General features: G+C 45.9%; 1 protein-coding gene across 1 annotated transcript in view; it reads left to right on the top strand.

The window, feature by feature from the left end:
* Window positions 1-685: 685 nt before the first annotated feature.
* The window catches only part of COL23A1 (collagen type XXIII alpha 1 chain), a 362767-nt gene continuing 343917 nt past the window's right edge, over window positions 686-19535 (top strand). The window contains exon 1 of the mRNA XM_081232836.1: window positions 686-1217. Within this exon, the coding sequence (XP_081088962.1) occupies window positions 930-1217 (288 nt within the window). The 5' untranslated portion in view covers window positions 686-929. The remainder of the gene's footprint in view (window positions 1218-19535) is intronic.

Below are 19535 nucleotides of genomic sequence, written 5' to 3'. Positions count from 1 at the left end.
TGATTATTTTTGGCCAAGTTGTGTTTCCACTACAGAATTAAGCCATCAGCTCATCAAAAGTTGGAGTTCTTTTCCCCTATCTTTTGCATTTGTTAAAGCCTAAATTTTCTCAAATGAAAGACTTCTCTAGGTCAGGAACAAGGTCTTACCATTTGTTTCCAGCACCGCATGTCTGGCACATAATAAATGGTGAGAGTATTAAATATTCTAAGAGGCATCCTTCCACTAGGCTCAATCCCGACCCTGACTGCGTCTGTAAGTATGAATGCACAAGAGGTCGCTTTCCACCACCAAGCGGCGCTAGGGCACCATCTAGAAAGGATTCACTAAGTTTTCCACAGGGTTTGAAGTTTCGTACTTCAAAACTTCTGACACTTCAAAGTGTCAGGTTAATTCACAAGTCGAGGGGAATTTTCCCAACAAATGAATGATGCCGCAGCCAGGGGTAGGCTGCAGAAGGCGCTCTGAGTCTCTGGGTGCACCACAGACCTCTTGGGATCGCAGCTGGAACTCGGGCTGCGGAGTCGCAGAGGTGCATGCGCGGGAGTGGGTGCAGCCCGGCGTCCAGGTGAGGGCGGAGGTGCGTGCTGCGCGCGGGGTCAGCCAGGTACGTGCTGTGGGGCTCCGAGGAGCCAGCTCCGTTTCCGCCCCCGCCCCCTCGCCGCGCGGTGCCGGCCTGGCCGCTCCTCCCCTGGGTGGGTCCCGGCTCCTTTTCTGGCAGGGTCTATTTGCATAGAGGAAACTGCCCAAAGTGGCCGCTGTGGAGGAGCTGGCGGCAGGGAAGGGGGCGTGCGCCGCGGTCCGCTGCTGCCCGGAGGCCAAGCCCCGCGCCGGGCCGACCTCGTGCCTCGGGCTCTCCAGCACGCTCAGCCAGCGACCCCGACTCTGCGCACCGTCCCCTCTGAGAGTCCACCCGCGACGAGCACACCATGAGTCCAGGCCAGGGCGCCGGCGGCGACGCGCGGAAGGGCTGCCGGACGGGCGGCAGCGGCGCGGGGCACCCCGCGACGGCAGCCGGGGCCTGGGCGGTGAGCGCGCTGTGCCTGCTGCTCTCCGCCGGCTCGGCGGTCGCCTGCCTGCTGCTGGGCGTCCAGGCTGCCGCGCTGCAGGGCCGGGTGGCGGCGCTCGAGGAAGAGCGGGAGCTGCTGTGGCGCGCGGGGTCGCCGGACACCCTGGTCGCCTGGGCCGAGCCGCAACTGGAGCGCCTGCTGCGCGAGGTAAGTCGCCGAGCGCGGGGCTGGGAGTGTCCGTGCGCCGGGAGACGTCGCGGTGAAGAGCGGTCGCCCGCCAGCCGTGAGTGCCCGAGTCCGTCCGAGCAGCCTGCGCGGGGTCGGGGGTGGGGTGGGGTGGGGTGGGGAGGGAGGCTGGGGTGCTGGCGGCCGAGGGGTCCTGCTGTTCCCGCTCCAGCCTCAGGGTCGGCCTGCGTGAAAAACAACCTAGAAGGGCTGTTTCGGGGACGAGCAGGGGGAGGAAGAGGAAAGACTGCGGGCTTTGAAATAACAGATCTGGGGGCGAGTCTCCACGGGTGTGTGCGCTCGGACCGGTGGCTTCCCGCCTGCATTAAGGGCCTGCCTTCCTACCTGTGCCGGGATAATGAAGAAGCTCTTGCGGGAAGTGTGTGATGACTTTTGTCACTGGTAGCAGCTACTGTTCCCAACGCTGATATACCTGCAGAGGTGTGGGGCCCCCAGCAGACCGGAGGTTTCCTGGTGGCAGGAAGCCTCAGTCAGAACCTGGCCGGAGCCCTTGGAGGGACATGGTCAATCCAGCCTGCTCTGTGCGCCCTACGGCCCCTCAGGAAAGTGTTTCAGATCAGCTCCATCTTGGAGATGCTGTGCTGTGCCTGGGGTTGCTTGGGCTCAGCGCTCACCCAGGGCAACCCAGACCTGAGGGGGTGCCAACATCAGCTTGGCAGGGTGAGGGGAATAAAAAACAGTCCGGGCCAGAAAATAGACTCTGGATTCGGTCGACGCCACCTAGGCGATGCCACCTGGGCATTGTGGACCCAGCAGATGCTGAGTTTCCTTGCTGGAAGCATCATATGAGACTCTCAGACACTTCTGTTAAGGTTGCTGCTATGTGTCTTCAAAGCAGGAGCCACATTTGGGACTTCAAATCTCTCACCCATCATGCTGATCAAAACCTCCAACAGGGCACCTCCCCATAGAACAGTGGTGGTAGACTGGCCAGAGTGCCCCTGTTTGTGCTGGCCTCCCTTGCCTGAGCCATCCTCTTCTTCCTAGGAAAGGCAGCTACCCCAAGGTCGCAAGCATACTCCCCAAAGGGGCATCCTCAACTGTAGTATGAATAGCACCACAGTGTTTCAAGGTAGAGGAGAGGATGGGCAGGGCTGTTACTACCATTTCCCCTGAACTGTGCCCAGCTGTGATCTTTATTAATGTAGCTGTGTATCCATTTTTGAGTTAATTTGGATTCTTTAAGGTGAATGGGAGAAGACTGTACCATGCCTTTGTGTTCACCGTACCTATTTCTTAGTCACTTTAATTTAAGCCAGTATTACATCTCTTCTAACTTGGTTTTGGGCAAAATTGCGGCTTCATGAAATGATTTCCTATGTTCCTCTTGAAAGTGCCTGCAGACTTTAGAAATCTCTCTGCAGCCCTGCTGGCAACTCCTGGTGATGTTTTCATAATTGCAGCCCATTACCTTTTGGCAAATCCTTAGAGACAAGGATGTTGAATTGATTTATGGAGGACCAGTAAAATTTGTACCTGTTAGTGCTGTAACTGTGGCTGTTCTTTCGAATGGGGGGGCCCTTTTACTTAATAAAAAATAAACTGCAAGCTTTGATTGAGTAAATCAGAAATCTCAGTAAAACCTTTTAGAAGGAACTTTCAAATTGTGTCCATTCTAATAGGGAGGGGAGTCCTGGGAAAGCAGCCACTGCTGAGATTTTCAAGTCCTGAACTATGCAGATCATAGGAGGCTTCATCCTGCTTCCAAGGAGTTACTGGGCAGAGTATTCCCCCTCTCTCTCCCTCTCTGTTTCTCTCTCTCCCTCTCTGTTTCTCTCTCTCCTCACTGTTTCTCTCTCTCTCTCCATACCACGCCCCCCCACTTCTTTCCTCTTCATTAGTGAGGGGAAGGGAAAATTTGAAATCCTGGGATTTCCACTTGAAATTCGCTATACCATTCTGCAGGCTATACCATTAGCATAGGACACATCTTAACACTTCGTGCTACTAGCTAACCAAATTTGGTGTTGAGGAGTCTCTACTTGGAGCATCTGAGATGCCACACTATGAATGCAGTTGGGGTTCAGCTTCTGGCTGTTTGAGTGTCCCTCTGAAAAGGCATCTCTTTCCCAGGGCACCAGTCTGTTCCTGCTCCTAGCCATTCTTCTTACAAATGTCACTGGATGGGAAATGTACATGTCCTGGACAGTGACCCTGAGAGTCCCTGGCTGAGATGAGGGGACTCATGGGAGGTGCATAGTGGGAGTGGGTAATTGGGTTTAAATAGATGTGAAGATAATTTAGAAAAACTATTCGATATGAAGGACAAATAAATAATGAACTGAAAATCTCTTAAAGAAAGAACCTTTGTACTTGAACATGTTTTTCAGTTCTAATTTGTTCTCAGTGAAGCATCCTTTCAGCCTGTGCTGAAGTAGTTGTGTATGTGAGGATGCCTGCAGCTTGTCCTTTTACCAACAAGCTTGTTTTCAGAGAATAGAAATCCTTACCAAACATACACAACTTTAATGTCAGAAAAAATAAGGAAACAATAAGCCAACAGAAGCCACTGTTAATATGGGACCCACTGTCTTTGTTCCCTTGGGAACAGAACTGTGAAATAACTTCTTTGGGACTGGCTGATGTGCCTGATAATGTAGATATAGAAGCTACAAAAAAGGTATATTCATGATAACTCATCATTATTAAAGACCCTTCCCATGGTACAAAATAAAGAAATGGTTTTCAGAAAATAAAAGCAAGATTTTTGAGCAAGAGTCATTAACAATAGTATCTTCAGTATGACCCAAAAATATAAATGCAAAACAAGCATATGATATTATGCTTTTAAAGTGCTTTAAAGAGCTTGCCTTGGTAATCAACCCCCCCATTAGTTATACTTATAGTTACAGTATTACAAAAGCTTAAATTTTAGAGTAAATAAAATAGCTGCTATACTACAGCAAAAATTTTAATGCAAGAATTAAAGAAATATTTAGTTGTATTCAGAGGAAACTATTTTCTGCTTACAATGGATTTATTGTTGGCTGTTGGTCTTCCATTCTCCAGACCAATCAGTTTGAAAACAAGAAAAACCCAGAGACTCAGGGTAAAATTCAAGCCCTTTCCTTCCCTATCATCAACTATATATATTGGTTAAGTTACCATAAAACCCAGAATCAAATGTAGCTTTTTTTGGCCTCTGTGGCAGCTTTTCACTTATCAGGACTGCTCTAAGGTGTATGCTTTAATAAAAATGCCAATTTTTGAATCCCATGGCACAACTGGAGATGGAGTATAAATCATAGCTACATTTGTTTCCTTGACATTTCCTGGCTCCCAAACCAAAGAAGTTGTTTTTTTTTTTTCCGGTACGCGGGCCTCTCACTGTTGTGGCCTCTCCCGTTGCGGAGCACAGGCTCCGGACGCGCAGGCTCAGCAGCCATGGCTCACGGGCCCAGCCGCTCCGCGGCATGTGGGATCTTTCCTGACTGGGGCACGAACCCGTGTCCCCTGCATCGGCAGGCGGACTCTCAACCACTGCGCCACCAGGGAAGCCCCAAAGAAGTTTATAGTTACTTCCTGGCATGCTCACTTTATCTCTCCACTCTTTTTTTTTCTTGTTTTTTTTGCAGAAGTTTAGGAGAGCTTTATAATAATAGCAGCATGTTTAGAATGAGCCAACTGTTGGGACATTCCTTTCACAGATATATTTTGGAATTGTTGAATTGGACTTTTACACATTAGCTTTGAAGATTTGCGACATCGCTCCTGAAGTTCGGGGATCTGAAAGCTGAATGAATTTACACCAGCAGGCAGAGAGGGGTAGATGATAAATGGGGTTTCAGTCCCACTATTTACTAGACCTGGCATCTAACCTCTTTAACTTCCTGAGCTCCAGCTTCCTCTTCCCTAATACGATGGTCGCAACTACCTGTGTACTGATGAGCAAATAAGATAATGTAGAGGAAAGTGGTGGTCAGTAAGTCTTTTGATGGTCAGTACCAAAATCCCCAAGTGTGATTCCTTAAACAGTACAGTCATTGAGTTATCTTGCATAAACTGAGAATCCTGGAAGTCAGCCTGCAGATCCTGGGTTAGTTCAATGACTTGGCCATGACTGGGTGCCAGTTCATTCTCTGCCATTCTCTTTTTTTTTGGTTTTGTTTTGTTTTGTTTTCCCTGTCACTTTATTTTTATTTTTTTTATTGTTTTTTTTTCTCTCACAACTTTACATTTAATTTCTTTTTTCATAACATCTTTATTGGAGTATAATTGCTTTACAATGGTGTGTTAGTTTCTGTTTTATAACAAAGTGAATCAGTTATACATATACATATATTCTCATATCTCCTCCCTCTTGCGTCTCCCTCCCTCCCTCCCACCCTCCCTATCCCACCCATCCAGGTGGTCACAAAGCACCGAGCTGATCTCCCTGTGCCATGCGGCTGCTTCCCACTAGCTATCTGTTTTACATTTGGTAGTGTATATATGTCCATGCCACTCTCTCACTTTGTCACAGCTTACCCTTCCCCCTCCCCATATCCTCAAGTCCATTCTCTAGTAGGTCTGTGTCTTTATTCCCGTCTTACCGCTAGGTACTTCATGACATTTTTTTTCTTATATTCCATTATATATGTGTTAGCATATGGTATTTGTCTTTCTCTTTCTGACTTACTTCACTCTGTATGACAGACTCTAGGTCCATCCACCTCACAACAAATAACCCAATTTTGCTTCTTTTTATGGCTGAGTAATATTCCATTGTATATATGTGCCACATCTTCTTTATCCATTCATCTGATGATAGACACTTAGGTTGCTTCCATCTCCTGGCTATTGTAAATAGAGCTTCAGTGAACATTTTGGTATATGACACTTTTTTTTGTGGTATGCGGGCCTCTCACCGCTGTGGCCTCTCCCGTTGCGGAGCACAGGCTCCGAACGCGCAGGCCCAATGGCCATGGCCCACGGGCCCAGCCGCTCCGTGGCATGTGGGATCCTCCCAGACCGGGGCACGAAACTGTGTCCCCTGCACCAGCAGGTGGACTCTCAACCACTGCGCCACCAGGGAAGCCCCTATGACTCTTTTTGAATTATGGTTTTCTCAGGGTATATGCCCAGTAGTGGGATTGCTGGGTCATATGGTAGTTCTATTTGTAGTTTTTTAAGGAAACTCCATACTGTTCTCCATAGTGGCTGTACAAATTTACATTCCCACCAGCAGTGCAAGAGTGTTCCCTTTTCTCCACACCCTCTCCAGCATTTATTGTTTCTAGATGTTTTGATGATGGCCATTCTGACTGGTGTGAGATGATATCTCATTGTAGTTTTGACTTGCATTTCTCTAGTGATTAATGATGTTGAGTATTCTTTCATGTGTTTGTTGGCAGTCTGTATATCTTCTTTGGAGAAATGTCTATTTAGGTCTTCTGCCCATTTTTGGATTGGGTTGTTTCTTTTTTTGTTATTGAGCTGCATGAGCTGCTTGTAAATTTTGGAGATTAATCCTTTGTCAGTTGCTTCATTTGCAAATATTTTCTCCCATTCTGAGGGTTGTCTTTTGGTCTTGTTTATGGTTTCCTTTGCTGTGCAAAAGCTTTGAAGTTTCATTAGGTCCCATGTGTTTATTTTTGTCTTTATTTCCATTTCTCTAGGAGGTGGGTCAAAAAGGATCTTGCTGTGATTTATGTCATAGAGTGTTCTGCCTATGTTTTCCTCTAAGAGTTTGAGAGTTTCTGGCCCTACATTTAGGTCTTTAATCTATTTTGAGCTTATTTTAGTGTATGGTGTTAGGGAGTGATCTAATCTCATACCTTGACATGTACCTGTCCAGTTTTCCCAGCACCAATTATTGAAGAGGCTGTCCTTTCTCCACTGTACATTCCTGCCTCCTTTATCAAAGATAAGGTGACCATATGTGCGTGGGTTTATCTCTGGGCTTTCTATCCTGTTCCATTGATCTATATTTCTGTTTTTGGGTCAGTACCATACTGTCTTGATTACTGTAGCTTTGTAGTATAGTCTGAAGTTAGGGAGGCTGATTCCTCCAGCTCCGTTTTTCTTTCTCAAGATTGCTTTGGCTATTCGGGGTCTTTTGTGTTTCCATACAAATTGTGAAATTTTTTGTTCTAGTTCTGTGAGAAATGCCAGTGGTAGTTTGATAGGGATTGCATTGAATCTGTAGATTGCTTTGGGTAGAAGAGTCATTTTCACAATGTTGATTCTTCCAATCCAACAACATGGTATATCTCTCCATCTATTTGTATCATCTTTAATTTCATTCATCAGTGTCTTATAATTTTCTGCATACAGGTCTTTTGTCTCCTTAGGTAGGTTTATTCCTAGATATTTTATTCTTTTTGTTGCAGTGGTAAATGGGAGTATTTTCTTGATTTCACTTTCAGATTTTTCATCATTAGTGTACAGGAATGCCAGAGATTTCTGTGCATTAATTTTGTATCCTGCAACTTTACCAAACTCATTGTTTAGCTCTAGTAGTTTTCTGGTAGCATCTTTAGGATTCTCTATGTATAGTATCATGTCATCTGCAAACAGTGACAGCTTTACTTCTCCTTTTCTGATTTGGATTCCTTTTATTTCCTTTTCTTCTCTGATCGCTGTGGCTAAAACTTCCAAAACTATGTTGAATAAGAGTGGTGAGAGTGGGCAACCTTGTCTTGTTCCTGATCTTAGTGGAAGTGCTTTCAGTTTTTCACCATTGAGGACGATGTTGGATGTGGATTTGTCATATATGCCCTTTATTATATTGAGGAAAGTTCCCTCTATGCCTACTTTCTGCAGGGTTTTTATCATAAATGGGTGTTGAATTTTGTCGAAAGCTTTCTCTGCATCTATTGAGATGATCATATGGTTTTTCTCCTTCAGTTTGTTAATATGGTTTATCATGTTGATTGATTTGCATATATTGAAGAATCCTTGCATTCCTGGAATAAACCCCACTTGATCATGGTGTATGATCCTTTTAATGTGCTGTTGGATTCTGTTTGCTAGTATTTTGTTGGGGATTTTTGCATCTATGTTCAACAGTGATATTGGCCTGTACTTTTCTTTCTTTGTGATATCCTTGTCTGGGTTTGGTATCAGGATGATGGTGGCCTTGTAGAATGAGTTTGGGAGTGTCCCTCCCTCTGCTATATTCTGAAAGAATTTGAGAAGGATCATTGTTAGCTCTTCTCTAAATGTGTGATAGAATTCCCCTGTGAAGCCATCTGGTCCTGGGCTTTTGTTTGTTGGAAGATTTTAATCACAGTTTCAATTTCCATGCTTGTGATTGGTCTGTTCATATTTTCTATTTCTCCCTGATTCAGTCTTGGCAGGTTGTGCATTTCTGAGAATTTGTCCATTTCTTCCAGGTTGTCCATTTTATTGGCATAGAGTTGCTTGTAGTAATCTCTCATGATCTTTTGTATTTCTGCAGTGTCAGTTGTTACTTCTCCTTTTTCATTTCTAATTCTATTGATTTGAGTCTTCTCCCTTTTTTTCTTGGTGAGTCTGGCTAATGCTTTATCAATTTTGTTTATCTTCTCAAAGAAGCAGCTTTTAGTTTTATGGATCTTTGCTATCGTTTCCTTCATTTCTTTTTCATTTATTTCTGATCTGATCTTTATGATTTCTTTCCTTCTGCTAACTTTGGGGGTTTTTTGTTCTTCTTTCTCTAATTGCTTTAGGTGCAAGATTCGGTTGTTTATTTGAGATGTTTCCTGTTTCTTAAGGTAGGATTGTGTTGCTATAAACTTCCCTCTTAGAACTGCTTTTGCTGCATCCCATAGGTTTTGGGTCGTCGTGTCTCCATTGTCATTTGTTTCTAGGTATTTTTTGATTTCCTCTTTGACTTCTTCAGTGATCACTGTGTTATTAAGTAGTGTATTGTTTAGCCTCCATGTGTTTGTATTTTTTACAGATCTTTCCCTGTAATTGATATCTAGTCTTATAGCATTGTGGTCGGAAAAGATACTTGATACAATTTCAATTTTCTTCAATTTACCAAGGCTTGATTTGTGACCCAAGATATGATCTATCCTATCATGTTCCATGAGCACTTGAGAAAAAAGTATATTCTGTTGTTTTTGGATGGAATGTCCTATAAATATCAATTAAGTCCATCTTGTTTAATGTATCATTTAAAGCTTGTGTTTCCTTATTTATTTTCATTTTGGATGATCTGTCCATTGGTGAAAGTGGGGTGTTAAAGTCCCCTACTATGAATGTGTTACTGTCGATTTCCCCTTTTATGGCTGTTAGTATTTGCCTTATGTACTGAGGTGCTCCTATGTTGGGTGCATAAATATTTACAATTGTTACATCTTCTTCTTGGATCGATCCCTTGATCATTATGTAGTGTCCTTCTTTGTCTCTTCTAATAGTCTTTATTTTAAAGTCTATTTTGTCTGATATGAGAATTGCTACTCCAGCTTTCTTTTGGTTTCCATTTGCATGGAATATCTTTTTCCATTCCCTCACTTTCAGTCTGTATGTGTCTCTGGGTCTGAAGTGGGTCTCTTGTAGACAGCATATATATGGGTATTGTTTTTGTATCCATTCAGCCAGTCTGTGTCTTTTGGTGGGGGCATTTAATCCATTTACATTTAACGTAATTATCAATATGTATGTTCCTATTCCCATTTTCTTAATTGTTTTGGGTTTGTTATTATAGGTCTTTTCCTTCTCTTGTGTTTCTTGCCTAGAGAAGATCCTTTAGCATTTGTTGTAAAGCTGGTTTGGTGGTGCTGAACTCTCTCAGCTTTTGCTTGTCTGTAAAGGTTTTAATTTCTCCATCAAATCTGAATGAGATCCTTGCTGGGTAGAGTAATCTTGGTTGTAGGTGTTTCTCCTTCATCACTTTAAATATGTCCTGCCAGTCCCTTCTGGCTTGCAGAGTTTCTGCTGAAAGATCAGCTGTTAACCTAATGGGGATTCCCTTGTGTGTTATTTGTTGTTTTTCCCTTGCTGCTTTTAATATGTTTTCTTTGTATGTAATTTTTGACAGTTTGATTAATATATGTCTTGGCATGTTTCTCCTTGGATTTATCCTGTATGGGACTCTCTGTGCTTCCTGGACTTGATTAACTATTTCCTTCCCCATATTAGGGAACTGTTCAACTATAATCTCTTCAAATATTTTCTCAGTCCCTTTCTTTTTCTCTTCTTCTTCTGGAACCCCTAAAATTCGGATGTTGGTGCCTTTAATGTTGTCCCAGAGGTCTCTGAGACTGTCCTCAGTTCTTTTCATTCTTTTTACTTTATTCTGCTCTGCAGCAGTTATTTCCACTGTTTTATCTTCCAGGTCACTTATCCGTTCTTCTGCCTCAGTTATTCTGCTATTGATCCCATCTAGAGTATTTTTAATTTCATTTATTGTGTTGTTCATCATTGCTTGTTTCATCATTAGTTCTTCTAGGTCCTTGTTAAATGTTTCTTGCATTTTCTCTATTCTATTTCCAAGATTTTGGATCATCTTTACTATCATTATTCTGAATTATTTTTCAGGTAGACTGCCTATTTCCTCTTCATTTGTTAGGTCTGGTGGGTTTTTATCTTGCTCCTTCATCTGCTGTGTGTTTTTCTGTCTTCTCATTTTGCTTATCTTACTGTGTTTGGGGTCTCCTTTTTTTAGGCTGCAGGTTCGTACTTCCCGTTGTTTTTGGTGTCTGTCCCCAGTGGCTAAAGTTGGTTCAGTGGGTTGTGTAGGCTTCCTGGTGGAGCGACTAGTGCCTGTATTCTGGTGGATGAAGCTGGATCTTGTCTTTCTGTTGGGCAGGTCCACGTGTGGTGGTGTGTTTTGGGGTGTCTGTGGACTTATTATGATTTTAGGCAGCCTGTCTGCTAATGGGTGGGGTTGTGTTCCTGTCTTTCTAGTTGTTTGGCATAGGGTGTCCAGCACTGTAGCTTGCTGTCGTTGAGTGAAGCTGGGTGCTGGTGTTGAGATGGAGATCTCTGCGAGATTTTCGCCATTTGATATTATGTGGAGCTGGGAGGTCTCTTGTGGACCCGTGTCCTGAAGTTGGCTCTCCCACTTCAGAGGCACAGCACTGATTCCTGGCTGCAGCACCAAGAGCCTTTCATCCACATGGCTCAGAATAAAAGGGAGAAAAAGTAGAAAGAAAGAGAGAGAGAGAGAGGAAGGGAGAAAAGAAAGAAAGAAAGGGATAAAATAAAACAAAATAAGAAAATAAAATAGTTATTAAAATAAAAATAATTATTAAGAAAAAGAAAAATTTTTAAGTTAAAAAAACGGACGGATAGAACCCTGGGACAAATGGTGAAAGCAAAGCTATACAGACAAAATCTCGCACAGAAGCATACACATACACACTCACAAAAAGAGGAAAAGGGGAGGGCTTCCCTGGTGGCGCAGTGGTTGAGAGTCCGCCTGCCGATGCAGGGGACACAGGTTCATGCCCCGGTCCGGGAAGATCCCACATGCCGCGGAGCAGGTAGGCCTGTGAGCCATGGCCACTGAGCCTGCGTGTCCGGAGCCTGTGCTCTGCAACGGGAGAGGCCACAACAGTGAGAGGCCCACGTAACGCAAAAAAAAAAAAAAAAAAAAAAAAGAGGAAAAGGGGAAAAAATAATAAATCTTGCTCTCAAAGTCCACCTCCTCAATTTGGGATGATTCGTTGTCTCTTCAGGTATTCCACAGATGCAGGGTACATCAAGTTGATTGTGGAGCTTTAATCCGCTTCTCCTGAGGCTGCTGGGAGAGATTTCCCTTTCTCTTCTTTGTTCGCACAGCTCCTAGGGTTCAGCTTTGGATTTGGCCCCGCCTCTGCGTGTAGGTCGCCAAAGGGCATCTGTTCTTCGCTCAGACAGGATGGGGTTAAAGGAGCAGCTGCTTGGGGGGCTCTGGCTCACTCAGGCCGCGGGAGGGAGGGGTGCGGATGCGGAGCGAGCCTGCGGTGGCAGTGGCCGCCATGACGTTGCACCAGCCTGAGGCCGCCGTGCGTTCTCCCGGGTAAGTTGTCCCTGGATCCTGGGACCCTGGCAGTGGCGGGCTGCCTAGGCTCCTGGGAGGGGAGGTGTGGATAGTGCCCTGTGCTCACTCACAGGCTTCTTGGTGGCGGCAGCAGCAGCCTTAGCATCTCATGCCCATCTCTGGGGTCCGCGCTGTTAGCCATGACTCGCGCCCGTCTCTGGAGCTCCTTTAAGCAGCACTTTTAATCCCGTCTCCTCGCGCACCAGGAAACAAAGAGGGAAGAAAAAGTCTCTTGCCTCTTCGGCAGGTCCAGACTTTTTTCCGGACTCCCTCCGGGCTAGCCGTGGTGCACTAACCCCTTCAGGCTGTGTTCACGCCGCCAACTCCAAGCCTCTCCCTGAGCTCAGACCGAAGCCCGAGCCTCAGCTCCCAGCCCCGCCCACCTCGGCGGGCGAGCAGACAAGCCTCTCGGGCTGGTGAGTGCCAGTCGTCACCAGTCCTCTGTGCGGGAATCTCTCCACTTTGCCCTCCGCACCCCTGGTGCTGTGCTCTCCTCCACGGCTCCGAAGCTTCCCCCAACGGCCACCCGCAGTCTCCGCCTGCAAAGGGGCTTCCTAGTGTGTGGAAACTTTTCCTCCTTCACAGCTCCCTCCCACTGGTGCACGTCCCATCCCTATTCTTTTGTCTCTGTTTATTCTTTTTTCTTTTGCCTACCCAGGTACGTGGGGAATTTCTTGCCTTTTGGGAGGACTGAGGTCTTCTGCCAGCGTTCAGCAGGTGTTCTGTAGGAGTTGTTCCACGTGTAGATGTATTTCTGGTGTATCGTGAGCCCCGGGGGCGGCGTGGGGGTGCTGGGCGATCAAGGGGAGCTGACTCTGGGGCTCAGGCCGGCCGAAGGGCGCCGCACACGGATCTAGGTCCTCCTGACGCCTCGACACAGACACAATGCTGCCATTCTCTTGGTCTTTCCTCATGGTCACAAGATGGCTGCTGCAGCTCCAAGCACATGTCTTCACACAAGAATAGCCAAGAATAGAAGGGAAGAGGGCAGGAAAAAGCTATCTTCTCGAGAGGCTTTCTTTTTTATTTGAGTTAGGGAACTTTCCTTATAGCTACCAGCCAGAACCAGGGCCAGTGATCACCATCATCCTGTCAAGGGTGATGGGGTTGCCACAGGAGACTTTGGCCAAACTTGGTGAATCCTCTGAGTCTGGGCATGTTGCCAGTGGAACAAAATTGTAGCTTTGTGAGGAAGGGAGCTTAGGAATGGCTATTGGGGAGCAACCAACAGTGTCAGATAGGTGCCCTAGAATGTTACCCTAGAGGAGGACAGGGCGGGGGTGGAGGGAGGGGGAAGTCATCCATTGTCCTGCTGCAGTTTTCATGACCATGCCCCCTTCACTGCTCCACACTTTGGGAACACCCTCCAGCTGCAAAATTTCTGTTTCCCTCAGGGTCCTGCTCTCCAGCCCTGCATCTAGCCATAGTAGTCAAAGGCAAGGTTGATGCATTTGGGGTTCTCTCTGGCTCAGTCCCATGCTTTGTAGTTTGTGGTCTTTAACCCTTAAGTGCATGCTGTTCTGATCCCAAAGTGACTGACTGGAGTGGCCTCCTCACTGGTGATGGCACTGTAGGGTCCTGCTTTCCAGCTCTTTCCACATCGTGGCATACACAAAAAACGAGGACACCTGCACATCACCCTGCAGTAAGTGGAAGAGGCTGCTCGGGCTGGAGGGAACTGGCCCAGCCACTCCGAGGACCAAGGAGATCAGTGGACCTGAAAACGTGTGCGGTGCCCTATACCCATCAGGTGTGCCTAGGCAGCTCTTCTCCCCCTCCTCACCCCAATACCAGCCATAGGCCCCCTTGGCTTTTTCAACAGCCATATCTCACTGTGGCCTCCAAATCCCCTTCCAGAGATCATGGAAGAATCATGGTCCCCAGAGCAGGGTGTCTCTTTTACCTTCATTGAGCATCATCTCATTAGATTCCACCTTTCTAGTTGCCTTTGGATCCTTATACTTTCAAATAGCAACGTGACAGGACCCCAGCTCAGACTGGCTTAATTAAAAAGGGAATTTAACTGAAATGTCCAGGGAAATGTCTGCTCAGGCACAGCTAGAGGTGCCTTGATTTTGTGTTTCCTTGTGTTGGCTCCATATTTGTCAAGGATGCCCTCACTCTTTCCCATGAAGTGGCAGGGCAACTGTCAGCAGCTCCAGGTCCATATCCTCAGCATTAGAGTTTCTCTTTCCCAATAGTCCCACTGATTCACTCCAATGGTCAATATGGATTACCTGCACCAGTCACTGAGATGAGCCAAGCAGCATCTCTGATCTCTGTGTGTGTGTGTGGGGGGGGGGTTGTGTGCAACTGTACACATCTGTGTGTACCCCACTGGAGATGAAAGGACCAGGAGTGGAGGATGGTCCCCAAAGGACAATTTGGAGTGTTGTTATTAGAAGGGGAAGAAGACAGGGGGCTGGTAAAACCAAGTAGATGACCATCCAAGGAATAACAAGAGAGAGGCTTGGGCAACAAGCTGGAGCCACATTCTGGAGAAATTCTTCCTCAATGGCTTGAAATCCAGCTAAAGGATTTTTTATCTAATGGGCTAGGCAGTAGGTTGGCAGATGTTTGTTCTGCAGGTGTTTATGTATATTGATAAATTTGGGTTTATCTGTAGGATCAAAATCTGTATTTCTCTCTGAATATAATGCAATCACAAAATGTGAGCTTAACAAGTTATAGGATAACTTAAAATCTTAAAACTTTCCCACAACAGCATGATGAATTGTGGAAGACAGAGGTTATTGTCATTGTTTTACAAGGGAGAAATGTCACTCAGAGGGAGGCCATGACCTGTTCCAGGCACACAGGCCAGGCCTGAGCTCCCTCAGGTCAGCAGGAGGCCTTGGAAGGAGGAGTGATAAGGACGGGTGTGTTCTCTCCACCCTTTATATGAGTTTCATGTCCAGCCGAGGGCAGTCAGGGCCACCTGCTCCTGCGGCCCACCCTCCTCGGCCCACTTTCTTTTCTTTTCTTTTTTAAATCTTTATTGAATTTGTTACAATATTGCTTCTACTTTATGTTTTGGTTTTTTGGCTGTGGGGCATGTGGTATCTTAGCTCCCCCACCAGGGATAGAACCCATACCCCCTGCATTGGAAGGCGAAGTCTTAACCACTGGACCACCAGGGAAGTCCCCCTTCAGACCATTTTCATCTCCTTCCCAGGGAGTGTTCTCCCCATAGGAGTATACTCATGAGAAAGGAGGCTCCTCTCCAGACTGGTGGAGGAATCTGTTGGGGTGCCCTGAGTCCCAGTGACCAGGAGCAGTGAGGCCAGGAGGTTGCCCAGCTTTGCCTGGTGCTGTGTGTCATGGTGGCCTTGAGGGGCCTGAGTTTGAAGAGGAAACGCTCTGGACAGGGAATCAGAAGGCCACTGTCTTTAGTCTGTCCAAGCTGCTGTTACAAAATACCACAGACTGTGTGGCTTAAACAACAGATATTTATTTCTCACAGTTGTGGAGGGTAGGAAGTCCAAGACCAAGGCGCCAGCAGATTTGGTGTCTGGTGTAGACCCGCTTCCTGGTTCATAGGCGGTCTTCTCCCTGTGTCCTCTCATGGCAGACAGAAGGGTTGAGGGAGCTCCCTGGGGTCTCTTTTATAAGAACACTAATCCCATTTATGAGGGCTCTACTCTCATGTCCTAATCACCTCTCAAAGCCCCCATCACCTAATCCCATTACAGGGGGGCGGGGGGCTCAATGATTCAGTCTGTAGCAGCCACCACCACCTGCTGGCTGTGTGGCCCAGGCTGGTCCAGAGCCTCAGTTCTCTATGCATGAGGCAGGGCTGAGAGCACTGCTCAGCCTGTGGGGAGAGGCCATGGTGATTCAGGAAGAGAAGAGAGGGCTGGACAGAGTAGCTTGTACAGCCCAGGGTGAGCTCTGAGCACTAGATCCTGCTGTTCTTCAGTGTCAGGGTCCCAAAGGCCTTTGGTGTAATCCTACACCTTCAGGGAACCCTCTCCTTCACCACAGATTTCTACACATTTCCCCCTTTTCCCTTAATTATTCTGACCCCTGCCCCCCACTAGGCATTGTTAGGTGTTGGTGGGAGACAGAGTTCTTTCAAACCCATTTCTCTTTGCTCACCAGCTGCCCAGCTCCCACTGCTCCTGGGCTGTGGCCACCTCCTTTTGGATGTTAGACCCAATGTTGGGAAATAGCACACCTGCTTGGCAACCCTTCCCCTTCCTCCCTTTTAAACATTTAAATAACCAAGATGTATGTCGATTTAACATGATTAATATTACTGATAATCCCACCACCCTAAAACAAGGACATTTAACCTTTTGCATGATCCCTTCCAATTCTTATATGGATGGACAGATTTATGTGTACCTAAGTGCACACACCATTTACACCTTGCTTCTGTATATTCCAACCTTTTATCAAAAACATTTTTCCAGGTGCTGCACAGACTTTATGGTCATGTTTCATGACCACATAGGATTCCATCAGTGGAATCTGCATCCCTCTATCAACACAGCATCTAGGCCTCTCCACATCTTCGTTGGCACAGTACAGCTGAGGGTTTTATGGGGAAAGTTTCTTACTTCTGTTATTTTTTATGATGTAGAGTACCTGCCTAAAGAGGATCATTTTTAGGGCTTTGTTTTTTATCTTGATTTTGGACCATCCAAGTTTGTCCATGACATACATGTTCATCCTCCTGTGGAATTCCAAAACTGTTGCACCACTGTGAAATCATGCTTCAAGTTTTATGATGGGAAAAGTGGATTCAATCTGTCTTTTGGTTGAACTTTCATTTCAGTTGGGTCTGTTGCTGTTTTTGAAAGCAAAAGCAAAAAGCAAATGATAAAGAAGTCTTAAAATAAGATTTGGAAGAACTCTGAAAATTTCATCTCAGAATTAGGCTCATTTGTTGGTTTGGTGCAGAACCCTCCTTGAGTAGTGTTTTGCAGTACCGGGCACTGCACTTGGTCTGCTCTGCGACTTCTAATTCTGTGAGCAAATGTAACTCTGTTCGGTAAACTTCTCTGTAGGCTACACACGACCTCCAGCTCCTCCCCAATGGATTTTCTCCATGTGTAGGATCAGGATTAATCTTTAATTATTGACACAGACACTTAGAAGACATCCCTTCATCATGTCTGGAAACATATTTCAGCACTAAGCACCAACCACTGGGAGAAAACATAAGTTTGCAGATAACAGTTTTTTAAAAAATATTATGTCTCCCCTACCAGATTTTATTTTATGTATTATTATTATTTTTTGCACTGCATGGCATGTGGGATCTTAATTTCCTGACCAGGAATTGAATCCGGGTGCTCGGCAGTGAAAGTGTGGAGTCCTAACCACCGGACCACCAGGGAATTCCCTGCAGATATAGTTTTAAAGAAAGGCATGTCACTGTACTCCTGGAGACTACAGGGGAAACAGTTGAGGGCCTCCCAAGTGCCCACCCTGGACAGAAGGGTCACGTATTCTTCCTTGTGGTGTTTCTTAACAGCCCCATCCCAACCCCTGAGAGATAGGCTTCACCCTCCCAGAAGTGACAGTGACCAGCCCCAGGTGGCAGTGTGCGCCTGAGCCTGGGTGACCTGACTCCTAGCTCTGAGCCCTTTCTGCAGCCTCACAGCAGCCCCCCATAGAAACAATACTTTAGCTTGGAGCAGTGGCAGCTTTTTCTGCCAGTGTGGACATCCTCCACAGGTGTCCGATATGGAGGGTGATGGGGAAGACTTTAACTTTAAGCAGAACTGGGTTCACATCCCAGCTCTGTCATTTCTCAGCTGTGTAGCTTCAGGTAAATGGCTGTTTTTCCAAACCTCAGTTTGCTCATCCGTTAAATGGGGATTATAGTACTTGCCTTATAAGGGTTCTGTGGGGATTAAACAAGTTGATATGTGCGAAGAGCTCAGTGGATCAAACACATCCTGAAAATCGTTCTTCTTGTTGGAATTCTTCTTTGACTGAATCCAGAAGGAATGTCTCTGTTTGCTAATTGGACAGGAGGTCCTGTGGTTACAAGGATGATCTTAAGATCTTTTTACCACTGGGGTTCTGCCATCCTGTTAAGGCCATACAGAAGCTAAAAAGGTATTAACATATGTCCAGTCTCTGAGTCAATGATGGAGAAATGTGACTTGGTTGTTGAAGAAAGCCAAAGACTGCATTAGCTACATAGCCACGTTTTTTCAGTCTCTCATTTGAGCAGAATGAGATTTTCCACTTAGATAAAAATTGCAGTTTTGACCAAAATAAAAATCTAATTATTCACAAAAATTATTATATGGATTTTCAAACAGCCAGTAAATTTGCTTTAATTAATGTTAGTCTGTTTTTGTGGTTATACAATATGGCACAAATACTCCCAAATGCTCATGATTAAGCTAATGAATCGGAGGCCTCACACACATCTGCTTCGATTCATATTGGTAAATGAGAAAACCTTTATTTTTCTGATGTAGCCACAAAACCTTGGGTGGGGAAAGTGCCTTCCAATGGGTAATATGAACTTTTAAAACAGAATTTCCTTCCAACTTTATGTTGTGAAACAAATCATAAAGTAGTTAGAAAGAATTCTGGTGTTTTCAGAAGACAATTTAAATAAAATCTACTTAACTTGGGCCTCCAAGGAGATCATCACACAAAAACCAAGGTCTGTCCATTTATTTAACTGTGCCTTCTTGTGTGATGTATGGGCTGTTATCACCTACAGCATCTTGTTTTCAGACCCATCTTGTGGTTCAGATGAACAAAGGACAAGTTCACATGGCAATGGGATTAGAGTGTGTGTGTGTGAGGGTGAACCAGTGTGAGGGCTGGGAGAGCACAAGGGTGTGCATGTGTGTGGGTGTGTATGCGTGTGAGAGCAAGTATCCACACATGTGAGCATGCTGCCTGTATGTGAGTGTGTATATACATGTGAGAGCACATATGTGTCTAAGTGTGTATATGAATATAAGTGTGTGCGTGTGTGGGGGTGTGTATGAGCGTGTGCATGCACATATACACACTTATGTGCACACAGGAGCTGGGAAGGAAGCGGGAGGGGTGAAACCAGCCTGACCTCTTTCCTCCCCACAGAAGTTGTCCCACCTTGAAGACCCCCTGACTGGGCCTGGCACAGCTCATGCTGTTGCTCCAGAGCTGGGAGACCTGGGTTTGAGCCTGGAGCTGCCTCTAAACTGGCCACCATGTCCTGGGACAAATCAGTTGGCTTTCCAAGCCTCAACTTCCTCCTCTGGAAAAAGGGTGATGGTGTCTGCTTCACTGCTTTTCTGTGAGGATGGAACAGTAAGGCCCCTTCCCAGGACTGCCCCGGAGAGTGAGGGGCCGGGAGTTCCCTCCTTAACCACTCCCCACTT

This window comes from Mesoplodon bidens (assembly GCF_964165515.1).
Source record: "Mesoplodon bidens genome assembly, chromosome: 4".
Taxonomy (NCBI): domain Eukaryota; kingdom Metazoa; phylum Chordata; class Mammalia; order Artiodactyla; family Ziphiidae; genus Mesoplodon; species Mesoplodon bidens.
Note: the sequence above shows the minus strand (reverse complement) of the source record. Positions and strands in the feature narration are given on the sequence as shown.